The 12992-nt window shown below is 59.9% G+C and overlaps 1 protein-coding gene and 1 non-coding gene across 11 annotated transcripts in view; both read right to left on the reverse strand.

Annotated features, from left to right (window-relative positions):
• Positions 1-12992, reverse strand: part of PRRC2B (proline rich coiled-coil 2B) — an 85883-nt gene that overhangs the window by 8908 nt on the left and 63983 nt on the right. For 6 of the 10 annotated variants that reach the window (XR_008549618.1, XM_037492899.2, XM_037492893.2 and 3 more), the window contains 14 exons: positions 12471-12690; positions 9696-11762; positions 8421-8620; positions 7767-7912; positions 7256-7394; positions 5841-5923; positions 5187-5375; positions 4864-5061; positions 4363-4449; positions 3710-3814; positions 3416-3608; positions 2597-2694; positions 1590-1717; positions 849-1089 (listed from right to left, as the gene is read on the reverse strand). Coding sequence is in view for 9 of the 10 variants with exons in the window: in XM_037492899.2 (XP_037348796.1) it covers positions 849-1089; positions 1590-1717; positions 2597-2694; positions 3416-3608; positions 3710-3814; positions 4363-4449; positions 4864-5061; positions 5187-5375; positions 5841-5923; positions 7256-7394; positions 7767-7912; positions 8421-8620; positions 9696-11762; positions 12471-12690 (4094 nt within the window). In the remaining variant the exon portion in view is untranslated. Of the gene's footprint in view, positions 1-848; positions 1090-1589; positions 1718-1817; positions 2329-2596; positions 2695-3415; positions 3609-3709; positions 3815-4362; positions 4450-4863; positions 5062-5186; positions 5376-5840; positions 5924-7255; positions 7395-7766; positions 7913-8420; positions 8621-9695; positions 11763-12470; positions 12691-12992 lie in introns of those variants that run through there. The other 4 variants (XM_037492896.2, XM_037492898.2, XM_037492901.2 and 1 more) reach the window with 3 other exon arrangements.
• Positions 2958-3040, reverse strand: LOC119233142 (small nucleolar RNA SNORD62). Its single transcript, XR_005122294.1, has one exon. It is a non-coding gene; the product is annotated as a small nucleolar RNA SNORD62 (small nucleolar RNA).

Below are 12992 nucleotides of genomic sequence, written 5' to 3' on the forward strand. Positions count from 1 at the left end.
TTCAGGGGCTGCAGGGGTGTCCTTGTAAGCAAGTGAAGAGGGGGATTTGCAGGGCCATGTGCTGCCGCCGGGCAGTAGTGGGAGGGTTAAGAACCGGCCGCTGGGCTCAGGCACACGCGTGGCATTTACTGGTGTTCTCAGAAAGGGCTGCAAAGGGGATTGGCGGGGACGTGGTCAGAGTGGGGTGGCGCATCCACGGGCTGATGTGGCAAGGGAGGCTGTGCGGCTGCCAGCGCTTGTGTGGAGGGCGGCAGCTGCAGCACAGGTGGCAGAGCTCGAACAATCCCCCTTTAGGCTGCAGCGTCTATCTCCTTGGTGACACAGAAAGCTGCTGGCGGGGTAGGAGGCAACCAGGAGGAAGCCACAGATCCGCAATTGCAGCCAGGAGGTCGGAGATGGGCTAGGCAAGGTGGCCCCGGACTGGGGGGACAGGGCTCATGGGTACAAAGGCCGGGGGTACCGTTTACACTGACAGCACGAAGCACTAGCATAGGACTGTGGAGGGAGAGACGGAGCCAGGGGCCAACAGAGGATAAGAGCGCACCCACTATGGCCAGCGCGTCAGGGGAGAGAGAGGGGACAAGGGGCAAGGCTGGACCAGCCACAAGGCGCTCACCGCAGATGGAGAGCCGGGGAGGGCTCAGGAAGGGGGGGAGCGTGGTCGCCATGGACCCCAGCCCCAAGTACCACGGCCCGAGAGGGGGAAGAAGCGGTGGTAAAGCCTAGTTCCGAGGGGAAAGCCAAGTCTTGGGGACGTGAATGCATGTCAGCACGCATCGAGATGAACAGGAGAAAAAACAGCCATAAAAGAAGGCGGGTGGCACCCTGGGGTGTGAGGAGTTCCTGACCTGTGGGAGCTGTGAGTCCAGCATCTGGGAGGCACCCAGGCCGGCAGCCTGGCCAAGCTGCCCCTCATAGACCAGGGCCTGGCTCCCGCTCAGGGGCTGGTAGGGCGAGCCCGACTGGGGTTTCACCATCTCCAAGGGCTGCATGCCCGGGAACGCCGAGTACGGGGGCTTCAGAGCCGTGCCTCCCGAGAGGATCATGGTGCTGGGCGGTGACAGGCTGGGGTGCATGTACACCTGAGACCTGTAAAGGCAGACAGAGGACCAGGGTCATGGGCAGATCTCAAAAGCAAGTGAGATGTGGACCAGGCAACCAGAATCCCAGGCAAGGCTTGGCAGAAGAGTCCACTGCCCCCAGAGCCGAATCAGAGGCTTGAAGGTGTGGCCTGAGAACCTGCATTTCTCAACTAACTCTGAGAAAGTGTTGATGCTGCTGCTTTAGAGTTTGAGCAACGCCGGGTTAAACAAACAGACACAACCAGGCTGCACGAGGCCCAGGAAATCCACTGCCAGAGTGCGCACGCGCGAGCGAGGGAAACCTGGAGAGGAAAGCAAGGCCCACCACGGCCTATGCTGCCGCAGTTAACAAGAGCTATGCAGAAGCTCAGAGCCCGCCCTCCCCCATCCCCCCCCCACCCCGCCCTCACCCAGGGAGGGGAGCAGGAAGCGAGAGCAGGCAGAAGCGAGTGCACAGACCGCGGGGCCGGAGCCGCAGCTGTACCTGCCCACACCCTTGCGCCTCACCTGAAGGGCTGCAAGGAGCTGAAGATCTCCTGAGACTGGGAGGCAGGCAGCCCGCCCCTCAGTCCAAGCTGGGCCTGAGCCTGCAGAGACGTGTGCAGGGAAATGGGGATCTGCTGGGCAGCCGCAGCCTGCAGGCGGGAAGCCAGGCGGTCACAGGCGGGCTCCTGAAGCCCGGTCCCCACCCCTGCCCCGCCCCCCGGCCCCTCCAGGTGGCAGCGGGAACACCGCCCCTAATGCAGACTCCATTGTGTCCTTCCAGTGCATCCCTCACTCTTGGGGAAAAGCAGTTGGCGCCAACCCCACACCATGGTGCTGGGGCTCCGCACAGCACCGCGGACGGACCCCGGCCGCACCATCAACACGGCGCAGCTGAGGCGCAGGGTGAGTGGGAGACGCACAGAGAAGACACAGGAAGTGTGACCCAGGCAGGTCGCAAAACTAAGCACTTTGAAACATTAAGGAACATGTTTGAAGAAGAGTTCATGTCCGCTGCCCTGGGATTGGGGTCCCGCTTTGCCCGCAAGTCCCACCGCCCTGGTCTCCCGGCATAGGGGGCTGGGGGCTTGGGGAGGCCGCCCCAGGCGGCAGGCCCAGCACCAGCTTCCAAAATCCATCCCCTTGCAGCACAGAACATGGCCAATCCAGCATACACACAAACCCTGCTGGCTGCTAAAACTACCTCTTTCTAAGGCCTCCAGGCCTGGGGTCTAGGCCTTTCTTCTCTTCATCAGAAGGACACCTGACCACCAAAGAGAATTCGTCTCAGCTAATTCCCCAGCTAGGACACAGGAAGGAGAACTTGAAGGAAGGGAAACTAGGCAGAGCCTGGAACACTGAACTCCACTCCTCCTCCTCGACTTGCGTTTACTCATGCGGTGAACATTTATTGCTGTCGGAGATGCCAGGTGCTGGGCATTAGGTGGAGTACAGAACAAGAGACTGACAGCGGCTGGAGAAAGTGACCACGCCTTGTGCTGCTCCCTGTCCACCTGGCCTGCTGGCCTCACCTGTTGGAAACTCTGCTGCTGAGGTATCGTTTGAGGAACCAGCCGGGGCTGACTTGCAAACACGTGGCCATCCAGGTACAGAGGTGGCAGGTGGTTACCTAGAAACAAAATCCAGGAGAGAGAAAAGGATCAAGTTTCATTATTCCTGAAAGCCTCTTGGGAGGCCTTTTCACCTGCTCTTTCCTGGGTCTTGGTGGGGGGAGGTGTGCAGAGCCAGCACCCCATCCCACTGAGGACACCCTGGCTGTGGGTGCAGAGTCGGGGTCCAGGGGTGGGGTGGGGTAGTGGAATGGGCTTTAGCCCTCCACCCCACTGCCCCACACACCCAAGAAGGAAGGGGTCGAGGAAACAGCTACCTCGGTCTCTGTCACATTCCTCTTCATCTCCCTGCTACTGAGTCCACAGTGGAGGTTAGAAGGATCTATTGGACTTGCATCATGAAGACGTGGGTAGCTGGGCATCAAATTCCCTGCCTAGCCCTGGGACACCAACAGCCAGACCCGGAGCACACGGGCCCTCGGAAAGCCCTCCATGCTCATCCTGCTGCAGAGAGGAGGGAGCTGGGCCCAGAGGCGAGCCACTCACTGGACCCAGTCGGGTCAGTGGGCTTGCTGGCTGCTCCCTCGCTCCTGGGTCTGGGAGGTGGAGACCTGGCCGAGGCCCACTTCCCAGCAGAGGGGAAGGCTGGGGCAGGAAATGCTAGACTCAGTAGCTCAAGGAAGTGCTGACCACCCTGCCTAGAAATAAGCCCACCCCGTCTACTCCACTCATATCAGGGGTGGTGCTGAGGTCATCAACCCAGAGCAAAGAATGAGATACCTGGAAGAGAAGCAGAAGGTGCCACAGAGGCCACAGGCATGGGCGGCATGGACACTCCCCCGAAGGAGCTGTAGTTGACTCCGCTGGAGGCTCCCACGGAGGAGGGGGGCTGGATGCCGGAGCCAGTGCCCCCCGGAGAGCTCTGCTCAGGCAAGCTGGGCGAGTTCTCCCACGCTTTACGCGCAGACTCCATCTTCAGAAGCAAGGGGAGGGGTGCAAGTTACCACCAAGGAAGCAGTGCTCCCCCCGAGTTCAGGACCCAGGTGGCCTAGCCCAGGGCTGAGCTGGCGTTACCTTCAGAGTGAGGTCGGCAGTGGGGAAGGACATCTGGGAGAGGCCGATGGCGCGCGGCATATGATGGTCACGCCGGAGGATGGGGATGCTCTGCGTCAGCCCGGCCTGGAGAGACAAGTGCACAGGGTGGTGGCGCATCACCAGTGAGCTCCAGTTCAGGCCGAACGTTCCTGAGGCCACAGCTGACCTCTTCCAGACAGCTGCAGTCCTGGGGGGGGGGGGGGGGTCACCTCCAACATGGCCCTTGTCAACAGGTCCACTGGGAGCACCGGGGCACCTGCCTCCTGGCTGGCAACCCCCAAGTCCTGTCTCAGGCCCACACCCGGAAACTAAGAGATCCCTATAACAGACATCAGCAAACGCACACGCCAGGCCCCTTCCTGCCGTGGGTGCCCCTCAGCGTCTGATTCAGACTAAGAAGTTGCATTTTCACACAGAAACTCAGAAGACTATAGAATCAAAGGGTCATATAAGCCCAACCTTAGAAGTCACATTACCCCATGTTAAGGTCACAAAGCTGGGCATGGGACACTGAGCTACTGGCCCGAGCAGACAGAACCAGCCAGAGACAGAGTCATGCCCCGGAAGCCATGCTGGGCGGTCTCCTCTGGTGTCAGAGGACCACAGAGCTGGAGGAGGAAGCACAGACTCACGTTACTGGCCAAGGCGTCCTGAAGTTTGACAACTGGATTCCCCGCAGGACCAGAGGCAGAGCCAGGCGGCAAGCTGAAATCCGAGTCCTGGAGACAAGGCAGATGGCCCGCTGAGATCACCCCAGCTTACCTTTCGGCAGGGCGCGATAACAGATCCAGGCTCAGGGCTCCTAAGGCCGCCTGGCAGCATGAGCAAGGTGGCCAGAGAGCTCTGAGGGCACACAGGAAAGACTGGCGGCCTGCTCCCTGCCTGGGCCACCGGCTGAGCAACAGAGACAGGAGGTCGTCACTGCCAGGCCTGAGAATCCGGCTAATGTCAGCAGGGAATCTGGACGGCAGCTCAACAGGACCTGCACCCCCCACCCAGCCCCCCCCCCGAGCCCCTGGAGTTCTGTTTCGCTCCCATTCCCCTGCTGTTTCTGGGAGACAACCTTATCTAAGTTTCTTCCCCTCCAAACACCAGAAGATAATAAGGAGGTGGGGGAGATATCAAAGTCTCACTTTTGGATTGACTCCAAATTCGATGGGCGGCACCGGCAGCACGGGGTCCACATGGATCTCTACCCCGTTGACCGGTGGGACAGCGGGTCCTTGCAGACGCTCGGCGCCCTCAGAGCCCTTTCTGTTTTTCAGAGAACGCTCATTGCCGATGGGTCCTGGCCTGTGCTCCTTGCTCTGGGCTGAGCCTTGATCTGAATCCTTGATGGAAAAGCAGAAGCTGAGACACACAACCTGGAGCCACCCCAACCTCTAACTGCTCAGCAGCCAGGAACTGGGCAAGAAGGCAGACGACGAGGGCCCCTCCAGGCAGGCCTCCAGGCTACCTTTGGCTCAGGCTGCTTCTGAGCCTGCTCCTTGTGGCTGTCCGCCTTGGGCTCCAGGCCGGGCCCGGCCATCTCCTCCGGCTTCAGCGTGCCGTACGGAGAGCTGCGCTGCGAGGAGGTGGCTGACGACTCTCGAGATTCGGCGCTCAAGTCAACACCACTGTCTCCCTGGCTGCTCTTGAAACCCTGCTGTGCACAAGCACAAACTGGGTTACACCCACCCCGACTCCACGCACGCTGATGGAGAGGCGAGGCCGAGAGCGCCCCTGCATGACTCGGGCCAGCACTGGTCCTGACCTGTCCACCGGGCCTGACGACTGACGAGACGGTCAGACACACCTAGCCCAGTTCAAGTTCAGAACTACAAGCTACACAGGGGGCCCTGCACCCAAAGGGCACCCTCATTTCACCTGTGACCCAAACCAGGTCTAACAACCGCTCTATCACTCGCCCACCCAGGGTAGGTTCTCTTGGCCCTCCTCCGACAGACCAGCGACGAAGACTGAGGACCGCTGATGTGCCAGGACTACGGAAATGGCCTCTGGTCCTGCCCCACTGCTGCAGCCGAGCAGAGCTCAGGTCGGGCCCCGGGACCAGCCAGCCAAGCACATCCTGAGCATGGACACAGCACCCGAGTCACGCAGCACCGCTCACCTCCGCAGAGCCGGATTCAGTGCTGTTGAAGGCAGTGGCGGCTTTTGTCCAAGCATCGCTGGTCGTGGCCTGAACAGGAAGGGCTGCCAGGGGCAAGACAGAGTCAGGGCAGAGAAAAACGACCAGCTGGGACAAACAAGCTCTGGGACAATTTACAGAAACCCACGTCCTCTAACTGCTTTCCCTGTCCTGCAAAGGACAGACCGGTGAACAGAGATGACACATAGGAGCATACCAGCAACTTCTCATTCACACCTGTTAAAATTCTGTTATCCTACCTCTACTATGTCTAAGCTTTCACTTCAACCAACTACTTATTCCTACAAACCGGCAGCTTCCACAAGGTCTTTGATTGATACAGGCCAGCACTCAACCACTATGCCAGCTCACTGACCCGAGATGCCGACAAACCATGGGTTGAGTGCAGAACAATGGACCTTCCGTGTTACTGTAAGGTCCAAGTACTCTCTGGCACACCCACAAGAGTCCGACGGAACACCGTGGATCCTGGAGGGGAAAGATGGACCCCAGAGGGCAACTCTCAGGTATAGCCACACCGCTAGCCACTTGGCAGGCAGGCATTTTTGAACATTGAAACTATGGTTCCTAGCACTCCCACGCACTACCATTACCATTACCAACATCTTTATTAAAAAGATCATCGCACTTCCTTCCAAGCAGTTGAATATGGCCCAATGTTATTTTGCAATGTGTTGGAACCAAGATTTTAACCAGGACCAAGAGGACAGCCTGTGCAATAAAGCACAAGGACCAAGCCACAAACCAGAGCCATGGGCATCCGTCACCAGCTCCAGGCCGTCAGGCCACATGCCTGCAAGCCCTGGGTGCTCCGTGTAAAAATAAGCTGGGCATGGACAACTGTACCAGCTCCCCCTGCCAAGCTCATCTGTCCCTCTTTTATACCAAGCCTATGTTTATCCACCCGCCGGCCCCTGACCAAAGACATTCAAGATTCTGCTCAACTGAAATGACTTTCTATCTTGAAACAAAAAGTTATCAGAAAATTATCTTTAGATACGAAAGCCTCTATTTTAAATTTCACAAAAACAATTTCCCCAAAAACAGAAGGTGGGTCCCGTGCAGCCTCAGAGGCGCTGTCCTTCTGTGTCAACAGAGCGCACGGGAGCCCCTCAGAGAGCGCCACACAGTGAGCACCAAGGGGCTGCCGCGGACAGTCCAGCGACGCCCGGCTGACCTGGGCTGGGCTCTCTCCCCACCCTCTCTGGGCCGCTGAGGATTCTGCTCTCCTTCCAGGCTTCAGGCCGGGAAACCTGCATCTCACACTGGTTCAGAGCAAGTGGCTGGAACCCGCACCCGCCTGGCTACAGCCGTGGCTCTGGCGAGGGGCCCAACAAGCACCCTTGGCCACGGAGACGGCTGTGCCCCAAGCCTACCTTGGCTACTGCTCTCCCAGATCTCGGTGCCTAGGCTGCTGCCAGGCACAGCCACATCACCTTGCTCCAGGCACAGATTGTTCTTTTTAGCAAACCGAGGAGGAATACGGGAGGAGAGTCCTCGACCTTTGACAGGCACCTAAGGAGAAAAAAAGGTGATGCCATCTAGCCTGGATGCCATGCACAGGGCGACACAGATCCGCCAGAAGGAGGATCCTGGGCACCAAAACCACTCCCGCCGATACTGCTACAGGGACTGGTCTCCCAGGCCCTGCCCACCTATCCCCAGGAGCACGGTGGGCAGAGGATGGAGTGGGAAGCTGACAGCGGCCTCACTGGGTCTCAGGAGAGTACTGTATACTCCCACCGGGCCATAGGATGGGGTTGCTGGCAGGTAAAGTGTGCCAAGAAGCATGCCTCCCTCCTCCTGGCCCCCTACACTGCCTTCCAGTGCTCCCACCAGCACCCAGACCAGGTCCCTCCGCCCTCTCTGCCGGATTGCAGCCCCTACCTGCACAGCTTGCTCCTTCTTCCTCCTCTCTTCCTCCAGCAGGCGGCGCTGCTTCTTGGTCAGGACCTCGATGAAGCCTTCGCCCACCATAGAGCCCACCTCACTCTCCTCCCCTGGGCTGGACCCACAATTGTCAATGATGGCACCTGAACCAAGATGTCACGAGAAAGGCACAGAGTTTCCACTGATCAGAAGCCAAGAATACCTGTACCTGCCCCACCTTTCTGGGCACCGGAGGATAAAGAGCAGGCTCAGCTCAGAAGCCACCCGGCCTGGAACCACCCAGGAACCCTGGTGCGCACCAGGGTCCCTGGAATCCATCTGTGACCTCGACATCCTGCACACCCCTGACACACCACCTACTCAAACCAGGGGCACCATGGCTAAGAGAACAGTCTTTGACACAGACGCTCTCCATGCCAGCGCTGCTCCTAACAGCCACACGACCTCAGACTAACCACTCCCCAGGCCTCCTAAAGCTGGGCTCATCAAGGCCGTGGGCAACACGAGGGCAGAAAGCCTGCCTGCTTTGCTCACGCCCGAAACAGCCCAGCACCTGCCCCAGTAGCCCTCAGAGAAAAGGCAAATACGCCCCCAGGGGCTGTGCCCATAGCTCTGCCTGGGCACGTCCTCCCAGAAGAGGCATTGACTCACTTCCATAATTGAGGTCAAACTGCTTCATGGCCTCGCCCTGCTCGCCAGCCCTCTGCGCAGCCAGCTGGGCTCCCTTCTCTGCCTTCTCACAAGCGGCTTCAGGGATGTCAACGCTGCCATGGGCTGCCCGCTCCAGGGGGTAATGACCACTCCCACCACTGCAGCCCCCAAGGCCTCCAGGCAAGGCCTCCTCTGGGGACCTGTAAGGGAAAGAGAATCTTGTTAGCAAACCACCACAGCTGGGATGGGAAGAGGCACCACAGATGCACACAGCACCTGGCCCGCATCCACTCCTCTCACCGGCCCTGGCCCAGCGGAGGCCACTCACTGGCAGCAGGGCAGCATCGTGTGGGCGCCCACGTGGAGGGTCAGCCCAGCCATACTCAGGTGGCGGTGTGCACTCCGCTCCCTCCTGGACCCTCCCAGGGCTCTGCTATCCCTTCTCTCACGCTGAGTGCCTGACCCAGCAGAATGAGAGGAGGGAACTGCTTGGACAGAGCCTCAGAGCAGCCTGCTCCTGCCATGTGACTGCTTGGCAGGCGCCCAGGTTTGGCTTGAGTGCAAGACTCCTGTGGGAGGAAGCAAAAGCAAAGCCAAGCCCTGGCATCTGGGGCTTGGACATCGAGGCTAGGCTACCACCTGTAAGATCTCGCATCCTCCTGGTCTATCTCCCTGGGGACAAGAGTTAATGGCACCCTAGCTTTCTGTGCCCCGAGTCCAGCAGATGACGGGGAGACGGGGCTGCCAGTGTGTGCTGCAGTGTGGTCTCTGCACATCAGGGGCACAGTACCAACACTCAACACAACCGCCGCTCCAGGGCCTCTGGCTCTGAGCCGGGGCACCCACGGGCCCCAGTAGCCCAGCTCTATCGCAGCGGTGCTGCGTCCTACTGGGGAGAGCAGAGCCACTTGGGAAGCACCATCTCGAATGGAGTCGGGTGGACTGGATCAGTGGTCCCCAGCCCCCTTCCCCGCTGGGCCCCCAGGATACACAGGCTGAGCTCTTGGGTCAGGGGCTGAGACAGCATCACAGGGACCATGGGGCAGGGTCTTTTGGTTTTGTTCCTCAAGCCACACAACAATCGACACTGACAACACGCCACAGAAGCAGCAGACATGCGGTGCAGGAGTGTGTGGCAGCTGCTCGCATACGGGGTGCGGCCGGGGCCGCCGAGCGCACCGACACACAGTGGGGGCATGCATGGAGCGCTGCTGCCAGACTCTTCATCACAGAACGACAACACAGAAAGAACCTGGGGTTTTGTGTTTGTTTTACCTTTTTGTTTTCAAAGGCGTCCCGTTCTGTTGGCTCTCAAAACGGGGAGAAGTTTCATCACCACCTGGCCTAACAGACTTCTCCCCAAACCCTCCCGGCTCCAGCTTCCGGCTCTGCCTGTCCACCAGGGGTCTCTGGCTGGAGAAGCTCCTCTTGGCCAACTCCTTCTTCTCGCCCACTCCGGCCCCAGGCAGGCTCCCGTCGGGCGGCACGTCAGGCTCAGCTCCAGGGCCCTCTCGGCGCTCCCGCCGCTCGCTGAAGTCGCTGCTCTCGGACGCCGTCTCCCACTCCTCGTTGGCGTGATCGGAGGAGTTCTGGTAGGAGAGCTCAGGCGACCTGCGGCCCGCAGCACCACTCTTGTCCCCAGGACAGAGCTTGGCCCGGCCCAGCCACTGACCAGCCAGCAGGTGGGACTCGTCCTCAGGTTCCCACAGGCCCAGGGCTTCACGCTCCTGCCGGAGGCGCCGGAAGCGAGGAGGCTTGTCCTGGCGTGGGGGCCGCCTCCTCCGGAAGGGCCGGTTCTCTGCATTTTCAGGATCTGCTGCCGGGTCGTCTGGGAAGAAGGACCTCTTGTCCTCCAGGCGGCTGTCCTCGAAGGCCCGGGCACCGAGAGAGTCTGTGTGTCTGTAGGAGTCTGGGGTATAGTCTCTGTCGGGGGGGCGCCGGGGCCCACACGAGTCAGGGGCACAGGGCTCCTGCCAGGAGGTGCTGGCACTCTTGCCCTGCCAGTGAGCCGACTCTTTGGACACGAAGGTCCGCCGCCCGTAGCCACAATGGCTCAGCCGGGGAGGCAGGGCGCGCCCAAAAGCCCGGGGGCCCCGGCTTTTAGCGTCCAGACTGCCGTGGTCCTCTGGGTACATCCTGTTGGAGCGCCAAGAGTCTCGGAAGTCTGCCTTTGTGACGGGGCCCTCCTCCCTCTCTGGGAGCGAGCCCTCAGGCCCGGCCTCCGAGCCCCTCTGCCGTCGGCGCTTGGGCAGCTCTTCATACTCAGAGCCCTCGCTGTGGGTCTCACTGGCCACTCTCCGCCGGGGCTTGGCTCTGGGGAACTCCTCGGGCTGACTGAAGTCACGCAGACCCCGGCCGCGGCCACTCCTCTGGCTGTAGATGCCCCGAGCCCCAAGGACCCCCCCGCTGCAGAGCCCGCTGCTGCCGCCACCTGGCCGGCCACGAAGAGTAAACTCTCTAAAGCCTCGGCCGCGGCTCCGGGCTGGGCCCCTGCACCCAAAGGCCTGCTCCTCATCGATGAAGATCCAGTTATTTCTCTTGGTTGGGGGGATGTCGCTGGACTCCCGGGAAGCTCTGGTCTCCCAGGCCCTCTCGGGCCTGCCGTCCTCCACAGACCTGTTGTCCTCTGTCCCTGCGGCGGCACGGGCAGGGCCCAGGCCCCCTGAGGTGGAAGGGGGGGTGTTGGCCAGCGTGGGGTCGTTCTCCTCACCCTCGTCCTCCTCTGCCTGATGAGCCCCCTTGTTCCTGGCCAGGCGGGCGCCCTCTTCCCCCAGTTCCTGCTTGATCTTCTCTAGTTCTTTCTCCTTGTCTTCCACCTTGAGGGCCTTGAGGACAGGTTTCTTGATGGGCCCTGACCTCCGGGTCCTGCCGGTCTGTTCCTGGTGCTGGCTGCCGGAGCTCCGGGGCTCAGGAGTCCACTCCGGCTCCACAGGTGGCTGTTGGTTGGGGCTACCCTCCTTCCCCCAGGAGCTGTTAAAGGCTGACCCCTCCCGGGGCGCCTCCTTCTCGACACTGCTGGCTGTGTCAGCGGCCTTTGGAGGGTGGCTGACATCCCAATTGCTAAACTCTGGCTTTTTCTCAGCTGGGGCAAAGTCAGGCTCCAGGGGGGAACACCGGAGGTTTGGGGTGTGACCCCCAGGAGCACCTGCTTCCTGAACATTGTCTTGGGGTGGAAACAAAAGCTCCTGGCCTATTCTTTGAGAAGAGACACAGCTGTCAAAGTCTGCTTGGGCCTTCTTGTCAAAAGCACTCAAGTACTCCTCCCCTCTCTCCTCAAGGAGATCGCGCTGGGCACTTACGCCCCCGGACCTTCCGGGTGAGGCAGAGTAAGAGCATTCATTCCTGAAAAGGAACCAGAAAAAAAGCAGTCAATGTGATTGGAGCCTGGTTCCTGGCTTCCATGCTGAACGAAAACAGAGCTTAGTTTTAAAAAGAAAAAAAAAATTTTTTTAAAGAAAAAGGAAAAACAAAAACAAAAACAAAAAAAAACACAAGCACCAACATCTGCTCTATCTCTGAAGGGGTCTCAGAGCGGCTGGGCCACGGCTGGTCGGTGGCCCTGGAGTCCAGAGAGTGAAGACGCAGTGGCTGCTGGGTGGACTCGGCGGGCCACCCCGGAGACAGAGAGCAGCTGGGATCCTTGGGTGCACAGAACACGCTGGAGCCTGGGAGTCCGCAGAGCATCTGGGCCTGGGCCGGCAGGGGCCAGCTGACTTTGTTTTACTTTCACAGGAAAGAGCCATGACTCTCAACCCCACCTGCCCTGCAAGGCCTCCACCTACCCATGCCCCCCCCAAGGTTCAGCTGAGATTGGCCTTTGACCCCAGGATTTTTCCACTGCCTTCAAGTCCCGCCATCAGGTAAGAGCCGCTCCCACAAAAGCATCGAGCACTCCTCACATGCTCCCCCACAGAGGGCACCAGCACCCTTTTGAAGGAGCCCCTCTCCCTCCAACAGTGTCTCCTGGGAAGGGCTGCACCCAGAGCCCACTCAATTAGAACCTGGAGTTCTTCCTGGGTTGCAGGTCACTAGGACCAAGTTCTGTCTCACCTGACATGCATGTCCATGGCCAAGGTATCGCTGGACTTGGGGTGAGGGAGGGAGTAGCCCTTGCTCTGCAGAGCCAGGTAGCCCTCTGGGCTCCACACAGGGGCCGGATCAATGGCAGCCACTTTTCTTTCTTGGAGCGGAGGGATGCAGTTCTGATCTTCAGAGCGGCAGCCAGTCCCACCGAGGGATTCTTGAGGGGGCATCATGGGTTTCATCAGTCCTGAGAGGGGGCAGAAGACCCATCAGCATCACTGCATCCACAGAGCTATACCCCCCAATCAGGGCCCACTCTTGTGTGACACGCACCCTACCTGCCTAAACCTCATGGGCCTCCGGGTCTTTTCTGAGAGGGCTGTTCAAAGCCTATGCAAGTCAATCTTAGCTCCTGCATTAAAAGTCCCTGTGGGGGCCTCCCTGGTGGAACAAGGGGTTGTCTCAGCTAAGCTGGGGTTCCACGCCCACCTGCACCACCACTCAAGAGAAAGGTGGACAAAGACTTTTTGGGGGCAAAGAAAATCTACT

The sequence above is a fragment of the Talpa occidentalis genome, unplaced genomic scaffold, assembly GCF_014898055.3.
Source record: "Talpa occidentalis isolate TD23 unplaced genomic scaffold, MPIMG_talOcc4v2.1 talOcc4.7, whole genome shotgun sequence".
NCBI classification, from domain to species: domain Eukaryota; kingdom Metazoa; phylum Chordata; class Mammalia; order Eulipotyphla; family Talpidae; genus Talpa; species Talpa occidentalis.